The 25,490-nt window shown below is 39.5% G+C and overlaps 1 protein-coding gene across 1 annotated transcript; it reads left to right on the top strand.

Moving 5' to 3' along the window:
- Positions 1-469: 469 nt before the first annotated feature.
- On the top strand, positions 470-24,885 carry sim1a (SIM bHLH transcription factor 1a). Its single transcript, XM_044360487.1, has 12 exons — positions 470-553; positions 759-1,218; positions 6,675-6,757; positions 8,127-8,216; positions 8,302-8,410; positions 8,511-8,596; positions 9,715-9,914; positions 10,162-10,268; positions 10,699-10,846; positions 16,444-16,609; positions 19,965-20,376; positions 20,761-24,885. The coding sequence occupies exons 2-12, from the start codon at positions 1,044-1,046 to the stop codon at positions 21,477-21,479; spliced, it is 2,295 nt and encodes a 764-aa protein (XP_044216422.1). The 5' UTR covers positions 470-553; positions 759-1,043; the 3' UTR covers positions 21,480-24,885.
- The last annotated feature ends 605 nt before the right edge of the window (positions 24,886-25,490 follow it).

A 25,490-nucleotide genomic window follows, 5' to 3' on the forward strand; every position in this document is an offset into this window, starting at 1 on the left:
TTCTGCTTGTTTGTTTGTTTGTTTTTTGTTTTTTTGTTTTTGTCGTGCTATGTGGCAAAAACAAGCCTACAAATTTGGAAAACTGAAAGTGTATTTAAGTCAACCATGCTATAGGCCAAATACGGAAGCTGCTCCAAAGTCTCACATGCACTTCAGTTTAGTAAATACGTCATTTAGCTGATAAGCGATCAATAATGTAAAAATTAATATTAAAAAGGAGCTTTCTCTATAAGTAAACGGAGTGACGGGTTTGTGGGATTTTTCAATCCACTTTGGGCCAGAGGTGAACATTTTCACCAGCCAATCCCCGTTCCTCAGGGAGCTCGTCATTGTACAAGGTATCCAATGGGTACATAGACGGAGTATCCGATCGTCCAATAGGAGCAGAGTTGGCTCGTGTGGGCGGGTCTAGCCTGCGGCATTGAGGGGTCTGGATGCGCTGCTGTGAAATCTCAGGGTGGAAGATATGCGGGGCTTTTTGGAGATTCTGTCTTGACACTTTCAAGCCCAACAGGCTTTAGTTTAGCTCACTGTCGCTTGTATCTGCGCTGAGGTAAGCAAAGAAACAAATAGAGATTTGTAGTTAAATGTGAATTAAAAAATACAGCCGCTACATTTATTTTTAAAGATTCAAACAAGTGTTTTAGTTTTATGTTAGCTAGCGAATCAATATGTTTTTTTTATAGGCAGACGCGGTGATGCCTTCACCAAACTAGAATATAAATCAAACTCTGTCCGGTTCATTTTTCATCCTATAGGGCCGAATGTCTCCAGCGGTTCCATAGTTTCCTGTAACATCAGGTATGATGGGTCCGGCTGTGCGGGGAGCCCTTTAATGGGCTGGAAACAGCAGCTAAACCCCCACAAATCCAGGATCCAGCCGCGTCCTGCGCGTCACAGCCGCCTGGAAATATGGGAATGTTTTCCTGCAGTTGTGGATTTTAGGCCGAGCAGAGGAGACACACACACGCTGCTTCCATGTCCATGAGGAGGCGATGAGACACCTGCACTGACTGACCGCGGCCGGACAACAACCAGACAACATGAAGGAGAAATCTAAAAATGCTGCCCGGACTCGGCGGGAAAAGGAGAACAGTGAGTTTTATGAACTGGCCAAACTGTTGCCGCTGCCCTCCGCCATCACCTCCCAGCTGGATAAAGCCTCCATCATCCGACTCACAACAAGCTACCTGAAAATGAGAATAGTCTTTCCTGAAGGTGAGATTCACACTGATGAAGATAGTCTGATAATATACGCCAGCAAATAAGTTCATCATAATTCATCATTATCACAGTGATATACTATTATTATTATTTTATTGTTGTTGTTACTATTATTATTATTATTATTATTATTATTATTATTAACCGGTTAGATTTTTCCTTTCAGATTTTTTAATAATATATTTTTTTAAATAATATTAATATTTAAATTTACAGAGCTATTTTAATTTTAGTTTTCCTTTTTTGAAAATTAAATTTGACTTCCTGGGTAGAAATTTAAAATTTCAAGTTTTTTTTCATACATTTAAAAGAGCAAAAAATCTCTTAAAGCGCGTTTTCAAATATTTGACTGATTTACCGCGGAAAATAAAATCGGCTTCATTTCCCGTATAAAAGATTTTCTCGTCTTATTATCGCGTGCGTGTTATTAGATGTTATTCTCACAGTTTATTATATAAAAACTGAAAATAAATTGACCGTAAAATAAAGGAAAGGGAGACTAGTGCGCACATTTCAAATCATTTATTTACATAGTTTCAGTCGCTGTGTCGCATCTGCCTTCATCACATAATATTCATCTTCCTCATCGCTGTGACGTTAAAACACAGTCAAATATTCTTGATATGATCAGTGAAAATGACATTTGTGCGGAATGAATATTGAGTGAATGAGTGTGTGGAGTCAGCAGCGGAAGCCTCCTGTCTGTCCCTGTCAGTGATGTGGTTTCTCTCCGGGGCCCCTGGCGGCCCCTGCCAGCAGATTAGCTGTGATGAGGCTCCATCCTGCGTGACTGCTGCAGAGCCGCGGATATTAGTATGATCTGCACGTCTGATCCCTCAACATATGGAGCTCCTTGTAACAGTAAAGGAGGCTGTTGTGAAGGGAAGGTGGAGAGACAAAGAACCTGGAGGGAAAACTGTGTTTTTACACTCTGAGAGCCGCGCGGATAAATCCAGCTAATATTGATCATTTCCATCAATGGATTCACGTGCTGCAAAAGAGATCTAGAACAGCAGAGCAGCAAACACAGTGAAAGTAGAGCTCTGACAGTGTATGTGTGTGTGTGTGTGCGCGCTTTGAACAGATCTGCAGGAATATTACACTTTATACTTTACTTACATATATTCAAATACTGTTCAGTCACTGTCTGAATAAAGAAGAAGCATGACATTATCTGACAGTGATCCATGTGTGTTAGTGCGCATTCAGGCTGTTGTTATCTAGTTTAGGTTATATTGCTGATTAAATCTTTTTATTAAAATTACATAAAAATCATCTTAGAGGAGAAGAGAAGACAAAAATGTTTGAACTACATATAATATGTTGCATAAATAAATGTTATTATACTGGACAATCAGCTGAGAAGAATCCAAATGATTGAATTATTCTAAAATGATTATATGGATCCTACGACTAAAAAGTGAGAGAAAATTATTATTATGATCAATTATGCTGTAAATGTTGCATAAAACAAAATAGTGATTGGTTAAAGAATATGTTTATTATTTAACCAGGAAATCCCCAAAAAAACTACAACATGAGCTTGAAATATTTGTTGTGAGATGAGAAGGAAGGATGAAAGGCTGGAGGCTCAGCTCACACTGTTAATATATATTTCATGTTAAAGCTTCATAAAGTTGCAGAGAGATGTTGATGCACATGACTGTATTTTGCACGAATATACCAAATCAGTTGTTATACATTGTGCTTTCAGTGGACTGTATCAGTCCTCAGTAACAGCAGTCATCTATATTCTGCATTTCCTGCGTGAGCGCGAGATGTCTGGCTGTCATACGGTGCTGCTTCACATGTGTGGTAACGTACACATGTTGGGAAGCTCTGTGAATAATGTAAAGGGACAATCTTCCTCACGCAGCCTGCAGGCTTTTTTACTCCTCTGTCCTTTCCAGGCGTGTTGTGTTTTCTCCATTAAATCACTGCTGCTGTTTTTAAAGGCTGGACCTCTTCACTGAGGCTGCTCACACCTTTTCACTCCAAGGACCCACATATACACTCAGCAGCAGCCACATGTGATGATTTAGTCATGAAGGAGCCCATCTGAGAGGGCTTTAGTGATTTTGCATAAGTGGGGAGAAGAAAAGCAAAACCTGCTCTTAGTTTTAGGGGTGCAACAAAGCATTTCTTCTCTCTCTCTCTTTTTTTTTTTTTTTTGTGACTTGGGGGGGTGGTGGTGGGGGGGGGGTCTCTTTTATTTATGGCACTCAGAGTGGTCAGAGGCATGACCTTTGACCTCAGCCATGTTGTCCATACTGGCTTAAATTACATGACACCCCACACCACAAATATCTTGATGAATTCTCTCCACCGAAGCTCTGAAAGAGATTTAAACAGCAATAAAAAATACATATAAAAAATACATATAATTTTTTTTCTAAAATAATTCATGTTATAGTTTATTTATAGCTTGAAACGAAACACTGCTCAGTCATAACTAAGTTGTAGCAAAGCAAGTTATGAGGAGCAAAATAATCAATTAAAATAAATAATAATTTATAATGTTGTTTACACTTACTGTCTTTTCCCGGGCCTTTCTACCGCATCCCGTGATCCTCAGCACATCCGGTGTTTTCAGCTCACTTGTCTTTTCTGGCAGTTTAAAGATTTTTCATCCGCGTGGACTCAACAGTTTAATGTGATGTGTAATATTTATTTATACATATTTAGTTCTTATGCCTGTGACTTTTTTACTGTACTGTGTTGTTTATTATTGCGCACGCGGAATTTCATTTGCTCAGCTCTGATTGGCTGAGTCACATTTTAAACACTTCAAACTGCAAACAGAACTGTGACTGCACGCGCTGCTCCCCGAAATGTAGACTAGAGATTATTATTGTGATTATTAATCCAATATAGCCCTATTATTATTATTATTATTATTATTATTATTATTATTATTATTATTATTATTATTATTGTTGTTGTTGTTGTTGTTGTTGTTGTTGTTGTTGTTGTTAGATGATGATGATGTTGATGAAACATGACGCTTGAGGCGACGCTGTGTGATCAGTTTCAGGTCTGGTTCTGAGTCTGCAGATGAATTTGTTTATTTGCCATCAGAGCTTCCAGCTCTGCTTCTGCTCATTAAATCAATAAATGTTTGAGCGATGAATTATTTTAATCACTGCGATCGAAATCAAAATGATTGATTGTGGAATTTATCAAACATATTTATCAAACGCAAAATTCATTGTGTTTGCTTTCTAAATATCTAAATATGTTATTTATATATTTAAACACGAGGCCTTTAATGGATTTCTGGCGATTTCTGGTTTTATTTTTAATATTTCATAATACTTTGATATAAGATATAGGCCTATTCGTTTTGTAATATTTGAAATATATATATTTTTTTTTTTTTGGTTCACAAACTTATAAATCTGATGGGTCATAAGATTATTAAAGAGATGAGAGGAGGGAAAAAGCTGCTTCATTTCTCTTGTTGTGAATGCGGATATTAGATATAGTCTTTATTGTCTCGAGGGTGATTTGTTTTCACAGAAACATACAGGTATGAATACAACACACACATAATACATAACACATAACAGTCATACTAACACTCACACCGCTGTCTGTACTGACGTGAAACAAACCGGGAAGGAAAGCTTTACAGCTCGTTTCCTCATAACTGCTGATGCGGCTCACACGTCTGTTTATCAGGAATCTCAGTCCAACACTGTGAGACGCGCTGCTCGAATAATTAAAAAATACAATAAAATACAAAACTAAAGTTTATGTATATTATATAAAAAAACAATAATAAATACATAGAATAACATTAAAATCATTTTTGACATCAAGTCTTGAGTCTAACCTGACAGTGACGTCCAGCTGTGTTGATCAGCTGAAGTGAGCTGAGCTGTTTGGATCACACTGATTCAAATGCCACACACGATTCACACTCAACCGCATCTGCTTTATTCATGCTGCCACACACACAATAATCACATCATACAGGCACAGTATCAGCACGTGCTTATTGAAGCGCGTCATTACTGTGAAGCACGTGCTGCCTTTCTACTCTTCTCTCTTGTTTTGTCGCCATATTTCTTACTGCAAATGCGTCATTTTGTAGCTTTTTCAGTTGATAGTTTTATTTCGTTTGTATAATCAGCTGAGTATGTAAATAATAATATCTTCTGTAAATAATATTACAGTTCGTCTTTCGCTAATTAACTTCACTTCTTTATCTCCTTCTAGCGATTCAGAGTTATTATTCTATATAATATGTGTTGTAGAAAAAGTTGTTTGTAAATATTTTATCTTTAAATTAAAGTTTGAAATCAGAAGGACAAACTGAAACATGAATAGACGACACGATCAAACCTCCTGTGTTCAGTGTTTGACTGAGGAGCCACGAAGAAGAGATCCACGCGCTCATTTCATCACCCTGCTTCAATCACTATTCAAACGCTCTTCTTCATCTTTATGTATCTTTAATATGAAGTGGAAGCCAGTGATTTTTTTTCTTCTTTTTTGAAGCTGTGGGTATTTTTTTGGGGGGAGTGGTGTGATTGTGTGTTTAGTGCAAACAGTGAATGGATGCGGGCGCAGCGCTGTGATCCCTGCATGCCGCCTGTTTACTCTGCAGAGCGGGATTTGCATTTCAATGCGCAGCGCTGCTGCACACTCTGCTGTTTGCTCTGTCCGCTTTGGGTTTTGTGCCTCATGCGATCCGACGTGTTATTTTTACGACTGTTGTGAAGGGTTTATGAAAATATTTCCTCGCTACAACATTTACCATGATGAGAATTCGATATAGAAATCAGTTCACTCCGAGTCTATTTTTAGCTTTGGTGTATTTTTAGAGCTGCAGGCCGGAAGCTTAACACATTGTAGGAGTTTTCACTGTGTTGATTTTAGACTTAGGATGGTGAATGTTACAGTTTAATGATCCCTTACAGTCCTGACTGTAAACCACTGAACCCTTCAATTCACCGAAAATGTTCGCTGCAGATACTGATATGTGAACAGTTGTAGTTTATTGAAGTAAATACTCTCATTCAGTCCTATATTTTCAGTGTTGTCGGCATATTTCTTTTTTTTTTTCTGATCATATAATGCAGTGACATGTGTGCATACAGTCTTTATAATGAAAGGCTATTCACTAACTGTGTGCTGAAGGATAGAGGAATAAAACAGCCTGTAGAGATAAGACTGTTTAAAACCAGCTTAAGTGACACAGACATTATTGTTACCGTTATTTGTTCTCACACTTACTGCAATTAAAGCCTTTTCACTTCTAATAATAATGCACCTATAAATGAATGATGTTTGTATGAGAATGAAGTTTGGAGGATTACATCCTCTTGGTCTAAAGCACAAGGTTTTAAACGTATTATCTCCCTTCTGCTCCTATTGTAAAATGAAAATAGCTTTCATTTAATTATTAATATATTTTTGCTTCATGTGTGTGATTTGTTTACCAGGCCTCGGGGAGTCCTGGGGTCATGTGAGCCGCAGCAGTTCTCTGGATGGGGTCAGCCAGGAATTAGGCTCCCACCTCTTACAGGTACTCATTACTGCTGTTATTAATATTCACACCTCAAAAGCAACGGCAGACATTTTTGCAAATTACTGTTTGAGATGTCATAATGTCATGTCAACTGTTTATTATTATTATTATTATTATTATTCAGCCATAGGTAGACAGTATGTGTGGCTTAGTGGCTGCTGCCGTCTGCCTCCTGCTGCCTTCATTCTTGTGCTTGAAGAGTGAAATGAGCTGAACACATTCCTGGTCACGCACAGAGCCTCAGTCTGTCCTGCAGCCCCTCTCACATCAGCAACAACACAATGGAGCAGGGCTGCATGGCTACAGGCTGGCTAGTACTGCTCAGACAGGCACAGAAGGAGCCAAACAGAGCTTTTTGATAGCCAATCAGTTCCACGGGCTCGTCAGAGTTGCAGAGTAGCAAAAGAGGACCACAGAGCTACAAGCTGTCGAACAGAAAAGCCAAATAGGGTGACAGGATGGCCTACAAGGGTTTAGAATGATTAAGCAGGTCTACTGGTTGGACAAACAGGACTGTATACTATCCAGCGCTAGCAGGACAACAGAGCATGGCTACAAGTTAGCTAGGCAGACCTATCCAAACAGAGCTACAAGCTAGCAGCTATGAAAATAACCTGCTTGTTAAATAATGAATGACTTAAGACATTGAGAATTTTTATTATCAGCACGGTTCCTTGTGATCATTATTATTAGCATCATTATCATTTTTCATTTTTCTTATCAATTAACAATACAAATAGGCCGCTAGTAATAAATGTATACCTACACACTCACTTGTACACTTACACACAGTTAGTTCACTAAGTATAGCTAGCTAAAATGAATGCAGTGCAACACAACAGACCTGCAATAAATCCCACCCTCACAAAGGTCATGATGTTCAGATTTCATTGAAATGAATGGATGGACAAATTCTGAAACACTTTTCAACATAATTCAAGAGCAGCACAAACTACAACCTTAAAAGAGACTTGAATCAACAGCTCCCTAAAACAGTTTCAACACAAACGGAGCATTCAAACCTTTATGAACGTAGGATTTACTGCAAGGCTGTTGTATTAGTCTGCATTAGTTTTAGCGAATTGGACCTAATAAACTGGCAGCTTTTAAAAGCACATGCAACATTGGTTATTATTTCCTGAGTTGATGTTGACACCAATCAATCAATGTCTGCTCTTACAGTAGATCTGCACATTTATTTATAGTCTAATTATATACAGTCATAATAATGAGACACTAATAGTGCATATACACACACTGTCCATTGGAGTGCACTAAAGACAGTGGTATTACATAATTTATTGCAAGGCCAGTCATTTTGGCCTGTTGTTGATATTTATTATTGTAACGTCTTTGTTTGTTTCAGACATTAGACGGCTTCATTTTTGTGGTTGCTCCAGACGGGAAAATAATGTACATATCAGAGACGGCCTCAGTCCACTTGGGCCTGTCACAGGTTGGTTTGACAAACTTCATGTGACCTGTTCTGGTATGTTGGGCCTGATGTGTCACAGTGCTGAGATGAATGTTCATTTCAACAGGTAGAGTTGACGGGAAACAGCATTTATGAATACATCCATCCAGCAGACCACGATGAAATGACAGCTGTCCTCACTGCACACCAGCCGTACCATTCACACTTCGTTCAAGGTAATCAGTGACCCACATATGTTGTGCTGTATTTGACGTATGACATGGAATCATCTAACCGCAGAAGTAAATAATTTTTTTTGTCTGTTTTTCTTTGCAGAATATGAGATGGAACGCTCCTTCTTTCTGAGAATGAAATGTGTCCTTGCTAAAAGAAACGCTGGTCTCACCTGTGGAGGCTACAAGGTGGGGAGTCAGAATGTCAAGTCAGAGCAATAAATCAAAAAACAACAACAACAACATAAAAGTCAATATCAGAAGCCTTATAGTATTCTTCATCATCAGAGTAGCCGTTTACAAGAAACATTGGTCTCAAATGTGATTTTTTTGGTGTGTTTTACAAATAGACTTCTGATGATTGAACTTGACCTTAGCAGAAGTAGTTAAAGTGTTTTAGGTCATGGGAACATCAAAATTCAAAGGGTTCATCTTCAGCAAGCATGAATCTGCTCAGCAAATTTCAACTATCTGTTTATTAGATTATGTGCAATGTTGTGTACAAAGTTTAAATTTTGTCTTGATGTTGCTAGCATTGTGATTAAATTTCATGGCAACAAGGGTTTTGATCTGTTATATTTCTTCTACAAAAGTGGAATTTTTAGCCTACTGGTGGCACTAGCTGAAAGGTTGGGGGTCACCCAAATCCTTATGAGTTATCCTCTGGGGACATTGAATATCCATGGCTAATATCATGTCAGTCTGGTCAGTATGTTGTTCTGGATTAAAGTGTTGCTGACTAGGACCACAGACACAGCAGAAAATGGAACTTGATTCTTTACCATGCAAGCGGTAATAGTTGCCAAACTCAATTCTCAATTCATGGTCCACTTACTTGTCTATTCTGGAGACTTCAATTGTATCACGAAGGCTATATCATCTTCAGCACCAGATTGAGTTTGCTCAGTTGTCATGGACATGTAGCTGTTCAAGCTTTCCATTATTCAAAGCACTTATAGGACTTCTTATCCATGTGGGCTTAAAGGTTCAGCTGTTCCATCTATTGATGAAGCCGTGTGATGTGGTTGAAAATTCTAGAACTTACATTACATGCACTGACATACACTGCTCAAATTCCATTGTCAAAGAGTGACAAGAAAATGTATCTCACACTGTCTAAAAGTCACAACCAGAATATTTTGGCCAAAGTGACACAATTGGCAATGTGTCACAAATATGAGGCATATTTGACTCCACCAGACATGTTTACCTGACTTCTCCTGACCCCATCACCCTCAATAGGGTATTAGAGAATAAAAGGATGTGTCTTCACACTGTCCATGTCCATCTTTGAACTCTTGGCCCAGGTGATTCACTGTAGTGGCTACCTGAAGATCCGTCAGTACAGCCTGGACATGTCTCCGTTTGACGGCTGCTATCAGAACGTCGGGCTGGTGGCCGTTGGTCACTCTTTACCACCCAGTGCAGTGACTGAGATCAAACTGCACAGCAACATGTTCATGTTCAGAGCCAGCCTGGACATGAAGCTCATCTTCCTCGACTCACGGTACGTTGTGTATGACACGCTGTTCTGTATTCACCTGGACACAGTTCATATGCATTTATATGCAGCGCAGTATGTTTGTATGGGTGTGAGTTATTCCACATATTTACTCTGTACATGCAGTATTTTGTGTGTGGTTTTGTATGTGTGTGTGTGTGCTTGTTTATGTGTAAGTATGGGATGGCTTAATGACCACTGAGAATGTGTGTGTGTGTGTGTGTGTGTGTGTGTGTGTGTGTGTGTTGCTCAGGGTTGCAGAGCTGACAGGCTATGAGCCTCAGGATCTAATTGAGAAGACTCTCTATCATCATGTTCACAGCTGTGACTCCTTCCACCTGCGCTGTGCACATCACTTGTGTGAGTTAGGTTTGTTTTAACTTCCTACAAACTCTCTCTCCACACACACACACACACACACACACACACACACACACACACACACACACACACACACACACACACACACACACACACACACACACACAGTACATCAGGATATGTTATGCTATGTTACTACATCATGTCATGTTATACTATGTTATGTAATCTTAATTTTTGTCATGTTATGTTATGGTATTTTATGTAATGTTGTCATGTAATGTCATGCCATGTTATGCCATGCTAATGTATGTTATGTTACATCCAAATTTAAAATCTTCTTTCGCTGTAAGTTGCTGCTATAGTTTTGAATTGATAATGTAATTTAGTATATGCTTCATTTGTTTTACATGTTCTTTCTCCCAGTAATCATTTGCTTTTATTTTTTCCCCATCTCTCGGTCTTGTAGTGCTGGTGAAAGGTCAAGTCACCACTAAGTACTACCGATTCTTGGCCAAACATGGTGGCTGGGTCTGGGTTCAGAGTTATGCAACCATAGTACACAACAGCCGTTCCTCCAGACCTCACTGCATCGTCAGTGTTAACTATGTTCTCACGTGAGTATCCTTCTCTACTCCTAAATGCTACCAGGGTTACCTTTATGTTATCAATATGCTGATGAATCTGACCACCAAACAGAGATCCAAATGGTTGACTTGAGACAAACTGTTATGTTTGTGTCTTGATGTTAAGTGGTCAGTGCTGTGATGTCATTGAACTTAATTTCCCAAAGATCATATATTAATCAAACAGTGTGGTCAGAAGTGTGACAGACATGTTTTCCTTTTGGTTTATTGCTATATTTCAATGACCTTATCTGTCAGCCATAGTAATACTGCAAATGATAGTTATACTAACTGCCAGTTTGTGACACAAGTAGCAGTATCATCAGTAAAAAGCGAACTGGCTAGAGATGTTGTTTTTACTTCTGCTGTGTAGCTAATGGTGCTTTCATGTCATAAAAAAGTTACCATAATTACCACTTTGTGATAGTGTTCATCTCCAAAATCCATCTGTGGTAATTCAGTGTTTCAAAAACTATAATAATATATTTGACTTACTAGTAAATTATACAAAAGTGTCTTGATAGAATACAGACATGAAAGTGGAAAAAAGTAAAAGTATATATTTGTGACCCACTCAGATTTATGTCTTGGATTTGGGTTTGACAGACAGGATAGGGAAGTCAGAGAGTATTGAGAGACAGACTGAACACATTGTTGGGTTTAGTTCTTTCAGTGGATTTGTTCACAGTAAGAAAAATACAAAATAACACCAGCATTAAAAAAAATGAAAATTAAAAAAACGACCTCTTGAAAGTGTATGTTTTAGGCAACACATGTTAGACACAAATGAAGTATGAGCGGCAGGTGTAGAAATATATACATTGGTTAAAATGGATGTCAATTCCAGCAGGTGGACAACTCAAAAACATGTCTGAAACATGTCCAGTGTAGACGGTGTAGACAGGGTGTAACTGCACATTTCAAAAACAAATAAAGACTGCTGACGTACCCCAAGTGGTTTAGGGAATTTATGGATGGATGATTGCTAATGTAACACCCACTGCTGATCATCCAGACCACAGTAACTCATAGACACATTCCAGGAATTCAAGTGCTTATGCTTGAGTTTTCCTGTTTTTAATCCAAACTGCAAACAGATGTAAAAACCCTGTACAAATACACTAAAGGTTGAATCAATTGAATTGTATATCATTTATTGATACAAAGAAGCAAAAAAAACCCCAAACATTTATGTCTATGAAAATGTTATGGATTACTACTTTAAAGATCTGTGGTGATACATATAGATTAGAAGACAGCTGGCAGGTGTCAGTCAGATGGTTTGGTGTGACGTCTCCAGGGCAGAGAAGTGTAGCTGTGATCTCTGTTGTGCTGTCATTCCCTGCTTTGATAAGATAATGAGTATTGGTACTTGAGATTTACGCAAACAGTTGCTGTGAAGCAATTAACTGAAGGTTAATTGGCAATATGACATGTGTTTGTTGAAGCCTGGTTTGCAGAATCTGGCAATGAAGAAAGTTTGTTAAGTCATATTCTCTTTTTTTGTCTTTATTGTTGGGGTTAGAGAGTTAGAGACAAAGGAAATGTGAATCTGATTTCTTTAAGGAACACCAGAACTTTCCTGTTCTTTCTACCTTTGATGGTAGGAGACATTCCTGTTCTATCACTGTATCGGCTTTCTTGTATGCCAGTTATGTCAGCTTGTCTGAGCCCTTTGTTGCAAAGTTTGCCAAGTGTGCTCATGTGTTGGCTGCTACCTGCGGCGGCCTCGCCGTGGCGGCGTCAGTCACCTGGTAGAGTTTATCTAAGACTGGCAGCTCTGCCTGCAGACCTTATAAACAGAGAAAGGGCTGGGATTGCATTTGTCGACCTTTATCCTACACAAACAGTCTAACAGCACTAGGTTGCCTCTAAAAGCCTCATTAAAGCTGTTACTTTTCACTACTTTCCAATAAAATCAAACTATAATCATGGCAGAGACTCTACCTGCTATGAGTCACACTCTTATAAGTGAGTGAGGGACACCATTTACTTGCCTGTTATCCCATTATTTTATTACCCCTGATGTGTGTATTTCACAGATGTACACGAATGAATAAAGCCTATTAAACCCTCCATTAAGCAGGCGCGGCTGGCTGCATGCATAGGCAGAGAACAGCTTGACACACATTTCCTCTACCTCCTACATCAAATCCATAATGGCTTTGTGTTTATGGCCTTTTAATTAATAGGCTGTAAACTTGATGAGCGTTTATGGGCTCCAGCTTGCTGTGACAGGAATCAAGCTTATTTCTCTCCCTTTCTCCTCGCTCTGCTTTTGTAAATCTTTTTGAGATGCTGCATGTTCCGAGCCACACTGTGATATTGGAAATGAGACAATAGGCTCCCTTTTTGTGTCACACGTAGAACAAAAGACAGACAGTTTGAGGTAGTCAGGAGGTAAGCTTTTGTCAAGTGTTGTTATCAAGAGCAGAGTTGGCTTGCCCGGTAGCTTTAGTGTATACAGCCGTGGATAACATAGGTGATAAGGGCACTTCACCTGCATGTGAACTCCCACTGTGTGTTCAGCTCTGATAACCTCTGCACCTGCTGTCCCGGGCCTGTGGACCTGCCACTGCTACAACAACCTGACAGTGATTTTGCAATGCTTTGAATAAAAGCATGTCTACGGCAAAAGCACGTTACCATATGTTTTACTTGTCTGTCTCTCACAACAGTTACGCTGTTGGTTTGATAAGTCCTGCTGCGCTCTACTCGGGCTCAGAGCAAACTCGTTTCTCTGCTGTCTTACACATACACACCAACACTCTGTTGAAATCCTTTAACACAACATCGCTGCCCCATACAAAGACTTTCATTGATGTATCTACATTTTGACACATTTAGTGAGCTAAAATTACTCCACATATGCATGGACAAAACAAAGAAAGGTCTGGGCTCTAGTCGTTACCTTTGGTCCTTTAGAGTGCTAGTTCATTGAATTCACAAATAAGCAAAGTGAGCACTCACAACTTTCTTCTTCCATATTCCTTTCTGTTTTTACTCTATAGCAACAGTCCATTTACACATGGATGTTTTGGCCTTTGCCTTCAGAATTCCCAGGAAATATCTGGATCTCAATTACCAGCATGTAACCCCAATGTGTATTCAGCAGGTGTCTTATATAAATGACTCTAGTGTATATTGCTGTGATGCTGTTAATGTAGTCAATAGTCAAGTAGTAATAGTTGAAGTGTAAATAGGGTACTGAATTACTCTAGCATCAACCGCATACAGATAGGTGACAAATTGAAGATAAATCAAGTGTGTTAGTAGACTCCAGAACAGCTTCAGTGCTCCTCATCATAGATTGTTTTGATGATGATGGTGGAGAGAGCTGTCACGTCACTCCAGAGTCTGACATAAGTGTTCAGCTGGGTTGAGATCTGGTGACTGTGAAGGCCATGGCATATGATGCACATCATTTTCATACTCATCAAACCATTCATTGAGCCCTCATGTCAGTATCTGTATTTGTTATGTTTCTCTACACCTCTATTCAAGTTTAACCTTTAATTGGTCATCCGTCTGTATATCAGTATTCATAAGATAAAAATACAATAGATGACAATAGCCATCAATGAAATACAAAGAATATAAGGCAGCTGTTGAGTTAATGCTTACAAATGTGTGTAAAGTTCACCTTAATCAACCATGACATTTTAAATACATCTATGTAAAACTCCACGCTGGAGTGATTTGACATTTGACAAAATGCCAACATGGCTAACAAAGGCAAGTTATAAATACTGGTCTGCCAACGTTTTAATAACAGTGACAGTACATGATAAATACAATGTTTTAGGACTCTGCATCTGTAACTGATTGCAAATCCTGTGAAATGCTTCTGCTTGTATATATGAATTTGTGTGTGTTGTATGTGTTTGTGTAGAGACGGGAGGATGGATCACTATTTGTCTCAAGTAAACCCTGTCCAGGTTTTCTGTCGTCTCAAACTTGATTCATCATCCATGGCAAGATCCGTGGAGCACTTTAGTGAGAAATCAATTCCCATTTCCCAGTAGAGAGACGTCCAAGCTTCTCCTACGGGCCTGATTTAGCCAGACATAGCCTTTAATCTCCCTGTGTATTTGATTGGACAGCTTTCCCTCTGTAGAGTGTTTGTTGAAGGCCTTGCTGCAATCCTTCTGGTAAAACAAGCATCCCAACAGCCGTTCCAGCCCTCTTAGCACGCCCCATCCCTCCAAACATTCATGCTCTCACACACAAACACACATCTCCCTGCACATGCTGGCCCTCTCAGCACCATGATGAGGCTCTAATTGCTAAACAGATGTTAATGGCTTTTTGCACCGACAGAAAAACCAAACACGCAGGTACACATGTGCTGTTTGTGTTCTTTAATACAGGGGTTCTCAAACTTTTTGAAGCCAGGGACTCCTTACAGGGCAGAATTTTTTCCAAGGACCCCCTCATAATTGTAACACTGATTAAGCATATACTTACTACTATTTGTATTCTTACGTGCCATTGGAACTATTCTAAAACTTTTCAACCTAAATATTCAGACTGTTTCATAGTGATAAACAGAAACACGTTTCAATTTGAATCATGTTAATACCATTTATATACTTTTGACCAGAGGATCATTTTATTCAAATTGCATTTAGATTCAACTTGACAGTATTTATACTGACACATTGTCCTCCAGGCACCTCTTTGCAGAACAGAAAGTCCTCCAAAATATTCCCCTCCCATGGATAGCAAACCGAAACAATCAACTGAGCCACACTGGCAATGTCTGTTGATTCGTCCAACTGAATAGAAAATTGCTCACAGGAACACAATCTATCCTGTAGCTGTGACTGAATGTCATCCGAGAGTTCTTCAGTTCTCCTCCTCATGGTGTCATTTGAGAGAGGTACAGCTTTCTGTTTCTTCTTACTTTTAACAATCCGTTGAGTCACCAAATAAGAAGCCCTCTGTGCTTTCTCTGAAGTAGTGGCCAGGGCCACCATCCGTGTTTTTTGGTGGGTGTATTCCTTGCTCTTGTGAACGAAAAATTCTTTTGTTTTGCCCTCATATACTGGGTACTTTGTAATCAGATGTTGCTTTAGCTTGGCTGGCTTCATGGCTTTGTTTGCTAGAAACTGAAGACACATGATGCATTTTGGTCTCCCGTCACTGTTTTCAGTAAAAAAAACTTGATATAACTGCCATCATATTTTCTCATTTTAGCTAGTTTGGGCTTAGCAGCAGCAGGAACAATTTGTTGCACCCTGAGTGAAGTTGAGTGATTTGTGACAAATTGATGTGATGTGTCACAATCATATCAGAGTTTCTATTGGCCCAAAGCTAATGTGGGTGGGAGTAATGGACACAATGTTGGTTACGTACTGTAACCCCAGATTCAAATAGTACAGGCATACTTCTTTTGTTGCACAGCTTGGTGCAAGTAATTTACAACTTGTTTTGGACCCAATTTGGGAACCACTGCTTTCCTTTCCAGAGGACTGGGATCTGTCCCAGTGAAATTATGTTCCGTATTAAATCTATGACATGCAAATGCAAAATATCTACAATATTGCTGCGAATACACCACATGGAATGTATGCTTGTGTCTTTAGGGAGACGGAGTATAAAGGCCTCCAGCTTTCTCTGGACCAGGTCACGACCAAGGCCTCTTTTCCCTACAGCAGCAGCACAGCCAGCAGCCTGACAGAGAACTGCAGAACCCCCAAGAGCAGATTATCCCGGCCCAAAACCAAAGCTAGACTCTCGCCCTACACACAGGTGAGGACTGAATGTCTTACTAGAATGTCACTGAGCTCCAAATCACACAAACATAAGTGACACTAACACTTTAATATGTAGTACAGCAGTTTCAATCTCATGGGAGCTTCATATTAAGGTAGCATTTCCTGGTAAGAAGTCAACTCATGACTCTTAATGTTCTTGCTCATTCAGGTGTTCATTTTGATGCATACAGTGGTTCCTCAGGTTCTCTTCTGGTCATGTCTTTCAGTTACATTGTACTCACCAAGTTAAGTGCTGAGATCTGGGAACAAGAAATTGCTACAGAATACGATGGGGTGGGGAAAAAAAAAACACAAGCAGTCAGACAGGTTGCAAAGAAACCAACAATTATCTAAACCACTTTATTTAAACAATGACCTAAAGAATGAGATCATGGATACAAGGAGCTGGAACGGTTTTCATTCACTCTCCCTTGAGGGACAGGATGAGGAGACATCTGGAAGTAGAATGGCTGCTCCATCACATTGAAAGGAGTCAGTTGAGGTAGTTTTGACATCTGATTAGAATGTCTCCTGGACCCCTGGGTGGACACAAAATCCACTGGAGGGATTATATATCCCATCTGGTCTGGGCACACCTCAGGATTCCCTAGTTTGAGCTGGAGGATGTGACTATGAGGAAAAATGTCTGGACTACTGGGACCTGTACTCAGACAAGCAGCAGGGAATGGATGGATCAATTTTATTTGGTGGTAAAAACAAAATAGAGCACACCAGAAATGTTGGTAATAATCCTTCATTGCTCAGGAAAACTGTGTGCTTGCACAACTACAGTTTCTTATGTTTCTTTCTCATGTCCAAGGTTTCTTTTTAGTAATTTCCAGATCTCAGCAATTACCGATAAATACCAATAGAGAAGAAGGCCAGACCTACGAAAATAAGATAATGAGTGTTAATAAAAAGAAATCGATAATTTGTTTCAAGATAGTGCAACATTCATTCCAACTAAAGTTGCTAATTGCTTATCCACATTAACCAAAAAAGTTCCTCAGGCTTCTGCATTTTTCACTTGCGCATTAGAGATATGAAACAAATGAAAAAAATATATTGAAACGGCTCTTAACTTTTAAATGTTTGTCAGACTTTATCACTCAAATTGCAATAATACAAATAGTATTTTTGCAGTGTATGTGTTAATTGTTTTACAGGTGTTTCTGTTGTAATGACTGTGTATGAGGAAAAAACCTCTCTGGACCCAAGTGTGTCACATGACTTGGAATTTCATCTGTGGCCACTGCGTCAAAAAGATTAGATACAGATAATGGTTGCAGGGCTCTTAACATAATACATTACCTTAATACTTATAAACCCTGCCTTGATTGTTTCATTGGATGCTGAAAAGGCGTTTGACCACGTGGAGTGGTTCTCTTTATTTGCAGTTTTAGAAAAATTTAACCAGGGTACTAATTTTATTAATGTAATAAAGTCATTATACTGTGACCCCTCTGCCTGAGTCGATACAAATGGCCTGTTGTCTGAGAGATTTTCAGTACACAGAGGCTGCAGGAACTGAGTCTGTCAGGAGTAATCATGACATTTCTGGAATAAAGCTGGGGGATTAACATCATTGCATTTCTTTATACTGTACACTGACAATATTCTTTTGTACTTACAAAAGTTCCTGTGGTCTTATATTAATTGCCATATTCAGCAATCTTTCTGGTTATAAAATTAACTTAGATAAATCTTGGCACTTCCTTTCAACATTCCATTGGATTTACCACTGAAATCTCCTTTTCATATATCATCTTCATAATTCCAGATTTTAACAATTTATTTCATACATTCATTCAAACTATGCTCCACTAACAAAATAAATCATGGAGGATTTAGCAGGATGGATGACCCAAAGAATTAATGTCACAAAGATGAATATATTTCCTTGCCTATTTTTTCCTGCATCTCCCATGCTATCAAACAAATTCCTTTTTTATGTCATTAAATACCCATATCTCACATGATATCTGGAGTAACAAAAAGTGAAATTTTCCAAGCTCATCAAGCCAAGGGAGTTAGTAGGGACATCCCTGTCTGATTTACAATGTTACTACTGGTCAGCTCAAATCAAAAATATGATTAGCTGCCTCTTGAAGAGACATGATTCTCTATGGATTGGCTTGGAGTCCTTCACATGTCATCCGAGACCACTGAAAATGCTTCCATTAATTTACAATACCAATCAACTAAAGTCCTCAATCAATGGTACAATTAGGTACAATACACTCTTGGTTTGGAAAGACGTTGGGAAATATCTAAACACTCCCAGTACCATTTCTTTGTGGTCCTCTACTGCTCTTAATCCAGATTTCCCTGTTTAGATCAGGAATATTGGCTTATTTAATTGGACCTTGCTTTGCTTATAAAGATTCTGTAAAATCCTTTGAATTAATCAGAATTGATTTCAGATTCTCAAACAATGACGTTTCTTCAATTATGACATTTTAAGCATTTTCAGTTGAAGGAGTAAATTACACCTACAGCATGCAAAAATTGAAAAATTACTTATCTCTGCTGAGAAACTCAAAGGCAAAATTTCAGATATATATGCCATATTAGCTGCAAGCCAGTCGTCATGACTCTTTATGGAAACATGATTTGGTCCAGTAGAATGGTCTGAAATATGTGAGTGGGGTCTTCCCCAAATGCACTTCTATTAGTGTGCATGAACAAAATTTTTAATTTTTTCACAGAAAATGTTTTACTCCAGAAAATGTTTTTTTTAAACCTTTGTTACAAATATAAGTGTCACAGAGGAACTTTAATTAATCTGTTTTGATCGTGTGATGAGAGACATACATTCATTGACTCCAACACTGTATTAGTTCAGTTTTACCACTGAGGTTATTCTAAATGCAGATTCATCATGTTTGTTAACTATTCTTTATTTTTTGACTAAGAAATATATTATATTATTTTTATGGACTACATTGCTCTGCTGAAATGTGGCTGGCACAGATTGTTGCCCTGATGCTGCTGGAGAAGCTGACTTACTGTATGATTTGAATCAAAAACCAGAATTCCCGAGGATCTGAGACTCTGAACTGCACCCTATTTCTTTTTTTTATTTATTGTCTTTTTATTATGATCCATATATAACTAAAAAGCTAAACAGAGAAAAACTAAACAGAGATGCTCACATTTAGCGGCTTGGTTTGCCTCTGCCTGCGGTTAATAAGATGTAAATGTCAAACATTCAGAAATGTGGTCATCTTTTCATTGTCACTATTGACTGTAGCTGAGGATCTCAAGTATGGCTCCCAGAGGCTGTGCCACCTCATTTAAAGGCTCTTAATTGTCTCTTCTTTTTTTTTTTTTTGTCTCTCATGCTGCAGTATTCTAGTTTCCAGACAGAGCGGTCAGAGTCGGACCAGGACAGTCCCTGGGGGGGCAGCCCCCTCACTGGCTCAGCCTCCCCTCTGCTGATGGAGCAGAGTGAAGGCCTGGATGCCTCGTGTGTGTACAAGCAGTTCACTGATAATCGCCCACTCTGCTACAGTCTGTCTGAAGAGCAGCATCACACCACCAGCGACAGCCACGCACACCTCCACACGCATGCTCATGGTCAGAGCTGTGAGAGGGGTCGATGTGAGGCGGGGCGGTATTTTCTAGGAGCACCTCCTCCAGGCAGGGACACATGGTGGGGTAGTACCCGGTCCATCCTGCCCTTAAGTAAGGGCTCCTTGGAGAACCACGAGGGCTATGAGAGCAGCATGCCACACATCACAGCCATCCACAGCTACAATGGTGAGGACTAACACCTGGGCCACATCTAGTGCAGATACCGACCCTTATGGGGAGTTTATGTCTTGGTAGTTTAGCTAGTTTTCAGAGCCAGTATTTTTCTACCTCTGAAAGCTTCATTCAAGATGCTTCTATTAAGACTGGAGCTGTTGACTGGTAATGTTGCCTCAATCCATGGCAGTCAATTAACACTTACACTTAATGCATTATGAGCAGCTGTAGTGCCATGTAACATTAGCATGAGCTTTTAGCCTGTTTTCTCTTTTTTCCTGCCAAAATTTTTAGAAACCTATGGGAGCGAAGGCAGACAGACACAGTATTAATGTTTAGTATTAATATTAATTAATGTTTTCTCTGCACTGACTGGTGTCATTGTGTGTCCTGCAGGCCGGGGCCACTGGGACGAGGACAGTGTGGTCAGCTCTCCAGATGCTGGCTCAGCCAGTGACTCAGGGGATCGATACCGAGCCGACCACTACCGCTCCAGCCCGCAGGAACCCAGCAAAATTGAGACACTGATCCGAGCCACGCAGCAGATGATAAAGGAGGAAGAAAGTCGACTTCAGCTGCGCAAGGGTCCTCCAGATGGCCCTTTGGGGCCAGCCAATGGACTGCCTAAGGGCCCTGGTCTGTGCTTTACTCCTGAGTACACTCAAGGGCCCCTGCCGCTACAGACCGTGGTGTGTCGAGGTTTGAGTCAGGTGATCAGCCCTGCGCCTAGCCCCGCCCCCCTATCCAGGCTCAGCAGTCCAGGGTCTGAGCGCCTCCACAAACCCAAAGACTACCTCCAGACAGACCTGTCCCCACTGTCTTTGCCTTTACACCACCCTTTCAGTCGGCCGGGCACATGCTCGGCTCCCCCCACCCCAGCCCCCGCCCTCTACCCCGCCCACACCCACCCGCGGCCCTACTTGGACAAGCATACAGCCTACTCCCTGACAGGCTACGCTCTGGAGCACCTCTATGACCCAGAGAGCCTCCGGGGTTACTGCACCTCTACCAGCACCGGCCCCACCCACTACGATATGACCCCTCACCTCCGCATACCGGCAGAACAGACCCCCGGACACAAAGGCACCTCTGTCATTATCACTAATGGCAGCTAACAGTCATGTAACATACTGGGACTGGAGTCACAAAGCCTGAGCTGGTTAGCCCTGTATTACATGTCGCCATGTCATTCTGGATCCTCTTAGCTTATTTTTCCATCATACTGATCAATTGTGATTAGAGTCTCATTTGTTGCTTCGGTACAGAGCTGCAGTTCAGCTACACATCCATCCTTCTCAAACTTCAGTTTTTACAAAGTCGGCAAAAGAATATGCTAATCACTGCATGTTTCTCTGAGCGAGTGCCAAGTGAATATTGTTGAGAGAACCACAACATGCCACAGACTACATTTATATGACTTTGATTATATATTTGTCTCTGTAACTCTGTCCACATGCATTGTGTAGTAGAGTTCTTCACAGATCCAAAATTTGGACTGATCTGAATTGGACCAATTCATAAATTCATTTTCAAAGAAGTGAGACCCGATCCGAAAAATAGTCAGACCTGATCTGAATAGCCCCAAGGAAAATTAGATCTGAAATGTGGTTGACCCAAACAGACCCAAATAGAAAGAGAACAACAACACTGGTAGCAGCATGATGCTCCATCAGTTAACCAGAGAGTCAGGAGTAGCTGATAGAAAGTCTGCTTGGAACCACTTAGGTATTAGATATATTTACACACAGACCTAAGATCCAATCTGATTAAATTTAACATATTTTGGACCTCAACCCGACATGGTCTTGAGTACTAAGAACCGAGTGAACCCTTAAAGACCTGTACTGTGTATTCTTTATGTCAGCTTCCATTTGAATTCTTTATGTTTCATTCTTTCTGGCAGAGCAGAAACATGTCAGGATGGTCAGCAGCAACATGCAAATACAATGAGCATCATGCAAGAACCACTCATATGAATATATTCGTTCTTAAGTGTCACGTCTTAAGTGACCTGTCATACAACTCATGAACAGACAGTCTGACTTTCTTCACGGGGCTAAACACACTAGTTTGACCTGAAATCTTAATGCCTTAATAAGCTGAAATATGATATCTGTTCACCATGTCATCGTCACCATGGTTGCCAATTCACTGAGATATTTTTTAGGTATGATGATTTTTATTGTCATATTTCAGCACAGAAGCTTCTACATTTCAGTAGTAGTTGTAAACAGCTGGCTTTACACTGTGTCTGCACTGAAAGCTTCTCAGCTGTATTTTTCAGCGTGAGTATACATGTTAATTAATACAGCTGTCAACACAGCCCATGTAACAGCGTGTGTGTCATACACGCTATATATGTGCGTAACCATGACTCAAAGTATATTTTCAGGCTTCAAGTCTATTTTCCTCAGTTTTACGCACTCAGTCATTGTGTATTGGACTCTGAGCACTTCCAAAACGTGGGTACCTACACTCAACACTGTACCTGAACGCCTCCTGTGTAGACACACAGATGGAGCACTCGCTACTGCTGCTGCTGCTGCTGTAACATCTCCTACTGTAGGCTATAATATTCTCTCCTCTTATATCTCTGTGACTGTCACATGACCGCCTCTCATATTAGTCATGGAGGACTTTGCATTAGAAAGACATTTTTTTAAACAATTAACGTCACATACAGCGCTGCTCTGATAACATGTCATTGACCTCTTTTCTATTAACATTTCAACTAGGCTACTGACAACAATAAACTTGTCATTTTTTTTGTCTGATTTCTGACAAAAGGACATGAAGCTCTGCGGTGTGAAATTCTTCTTTTTACTCTTTGGGAACATTTTGTGAATGAAACTTGCCTACAGACAGAGCCTTATATGGCAATTTTAGGTGTGTTGATTAGAACTTTCACACCCTCATGAACAGGTGACATTCATCAGGCTGAAACGAGCAAATTACAACAAGTTGGACCACTCGTATGAGCACACTTCACAGAAAAAAGAGCTTTAGAAGAAGAATACGAAAATGTTGCTGGAAACATTTTAGTCATCTCTCCATATTGGAAAAAGTGTGCAAAAAGTGTTTATGTGAAAACTCAAAATGTACATAAAAAATGTTGATGGAAAGATACCTAATGATATGACACTAGTAGTTAGACAGATGTACGTTTGACCAGCATCTCTTCATGACTGCTGTTACAGCTCTCAGGCAAACAGAAAACAGAAAGTGATCGAGAAACATTTAAAACAGCAGTAAAACTGTACGGTACAGCACATCCTTTTTCTGCCAGCGTCTTATCATAGACTGAGTGTTTATTGGTTTGATTTTCAGAGTGTCCATTGGTCAGTTGAATTTCAGGGCTACAACAGGGAAAGCAAAACACACTACAAGTCACACTCAAGTGAATTTTGATCAATCAGTATGATGGAAAAATCTGGAAAACAGGTCAGAGTAGAAAATGGCTGCAGGTCTGCTTTAACATCCATCCCTGACTGCCTCTCTTCCAGGTGTCCAACTATTCCATCACTTTTGGTTTTACTGAGCTGTGTAACCTTTTGCACTATAAGAGATGGAGTTTTTGTGGAGAGGTCTCCTTGTTTTTCAATGCATTTGGATGAGGTGAAATGACAGGGTTAGGGTGTGGTGCACTTTGTAGTGATGCAGATGAAACCTCTTACAGTGAAATGAAGAGTATGACATTTGAAACTTCACAAACTAATATGCAAAGCCATTCTTCTGATGTTTTCTTATCTCTCTGTTTTGGTATCTTGCAGGAAAGTACATTCAGTAAAGACAAACACAGTTACATTCATGACTCTCATGCGTACATGGTTAATATGATTGTACAGTGAGAACCATGGATACTAATTGGATTGTTGGAAATATTTTAATGGGTGGCACATGATGTCTGCTGCTTCAGAACATGTTCAGTGATCATGGTGGAGGGGAAATGATGATTGACAGGATAACAAAAGGACCTAATATATTTTCTACAACATTCTGTTCATTAGAAGCGTTTTCTCATAGGAACTGACAGACTGTACTTTTTACATCCTGATAGGTGTTGTAATCATTTCTGAGTGATCGCAGGAAGACTGACACTTGTCACCATATGCAATTTGACCTGTTAGAATGCCGGGTAAGACAGCTTAATTGCATTCATTATGATGGATCCCTGAAGCAAATGCTAATTATTGTTATGTGGGCATGTTTGTACAACAGGATTTAATTTTTCTCTTGGATTTTCTTCTTTATGTCCTCTTCAGTCCTTAGATGAACCTATATTTATACAAGTTTGGATTTTGTTTTGTTTTGTCAAAGGCTGAAATGTGCTCCATCTCTTAAAGTTATTTATGGTGTCCTGTAAATATGCTCAGAAAAGGAAAATCCCACCACATTTAAGCACATGGGCAAAACTGTATTTATTGAGTAAATGTTTCTTTATGATTTTGAAATATAGCTGCAATCAAATCCAGTCTAAGTGCTTGTATATTGAGTGTGTTTTTGACTGAGGCAAATTCTAAAAGAAGACAAAATAAAAATCATTTTGCAGAGATGGGTCATGTGTTTGTTTAAGACGTCAAATATTTCAAATAGTACAATCAAACAACATGCATTTTAGGTATTTCAGGTGTAATTAATTCACATAATAAATGTAAGACATCACACTTGAAAACATCAATTCCTCACGTCATCACTTGAAATTTCAACATTTCCCATGAATTTCATACATGCTTTTTATATAAAACACATTTTTGTTTATGAAATGGGGAACACCATTTCACATGAAAAATTCACTTTTTTTGACAAATCACAATACATTAACACATGAAATATATTTTTAAATGTGTATAGTGAATTTTTCTCATATGAAAACAAGAAATTCACATGCACTTCTTTTGCAAGAAACAGCAGCTCTACATATTTCCAATACAGCAGTCTGGTTGGGACTCAATTTGATGAATTTTAGATTTCCACTTTATTTTTTTGTCAGGCTGAAAGCACACTAAAATTTGCACAGGTTAGGTGTGGCTGCACTGGCAAATAAAGAGCGCTGATGGAAATCGATATGGCAGAATCTCCCATTAAGCCTGAAGATTTCTGTGGTGTGTGGGGGTCAGAGATGTGGC

Source organism: Thunnus albacares, chromosome 8 (assembly GCF_914725855.1).
Source record: "Thunnus albacares chromosome 8, fThuAlb1.1, whole genome shotgun sequence".
Classification (NCBI taxonomy): domain Eukaryota; kingdom Metazoa; phylum Chordata; class Actinopteri; order Scombriformes; family Scombridae; genus Thunnus; species Thunnus albacares.

What these genes read in the sequence shown, in the direction of transcription:
- sim1a (XM_044360487.1), top strand. Translation starts at nt 1,044, where the DNA reads ATGAAGGAGAAATCTAAAAATGCTGCCCGGACTCGGCGGGAAAAGGAG. An exon ending in TCCACTTGGGCCTGTCACAG is followed by an intron (nt 8,217 to 8,301) that starts GTTGGTTTGACA and finishes TCATTTCAACAG; the next exon opens with GTAGAGTTGACGGGAAACAG. An exon ending in CTCATCTTCCTCGACTCACG is followed by an intron (nt 9,915 to 10,161) that starts GTACGTTGTGTA and finishes TGTGTTGCTCAG; the next exon opens with GGTTGCAGAGCTGACAGGCT.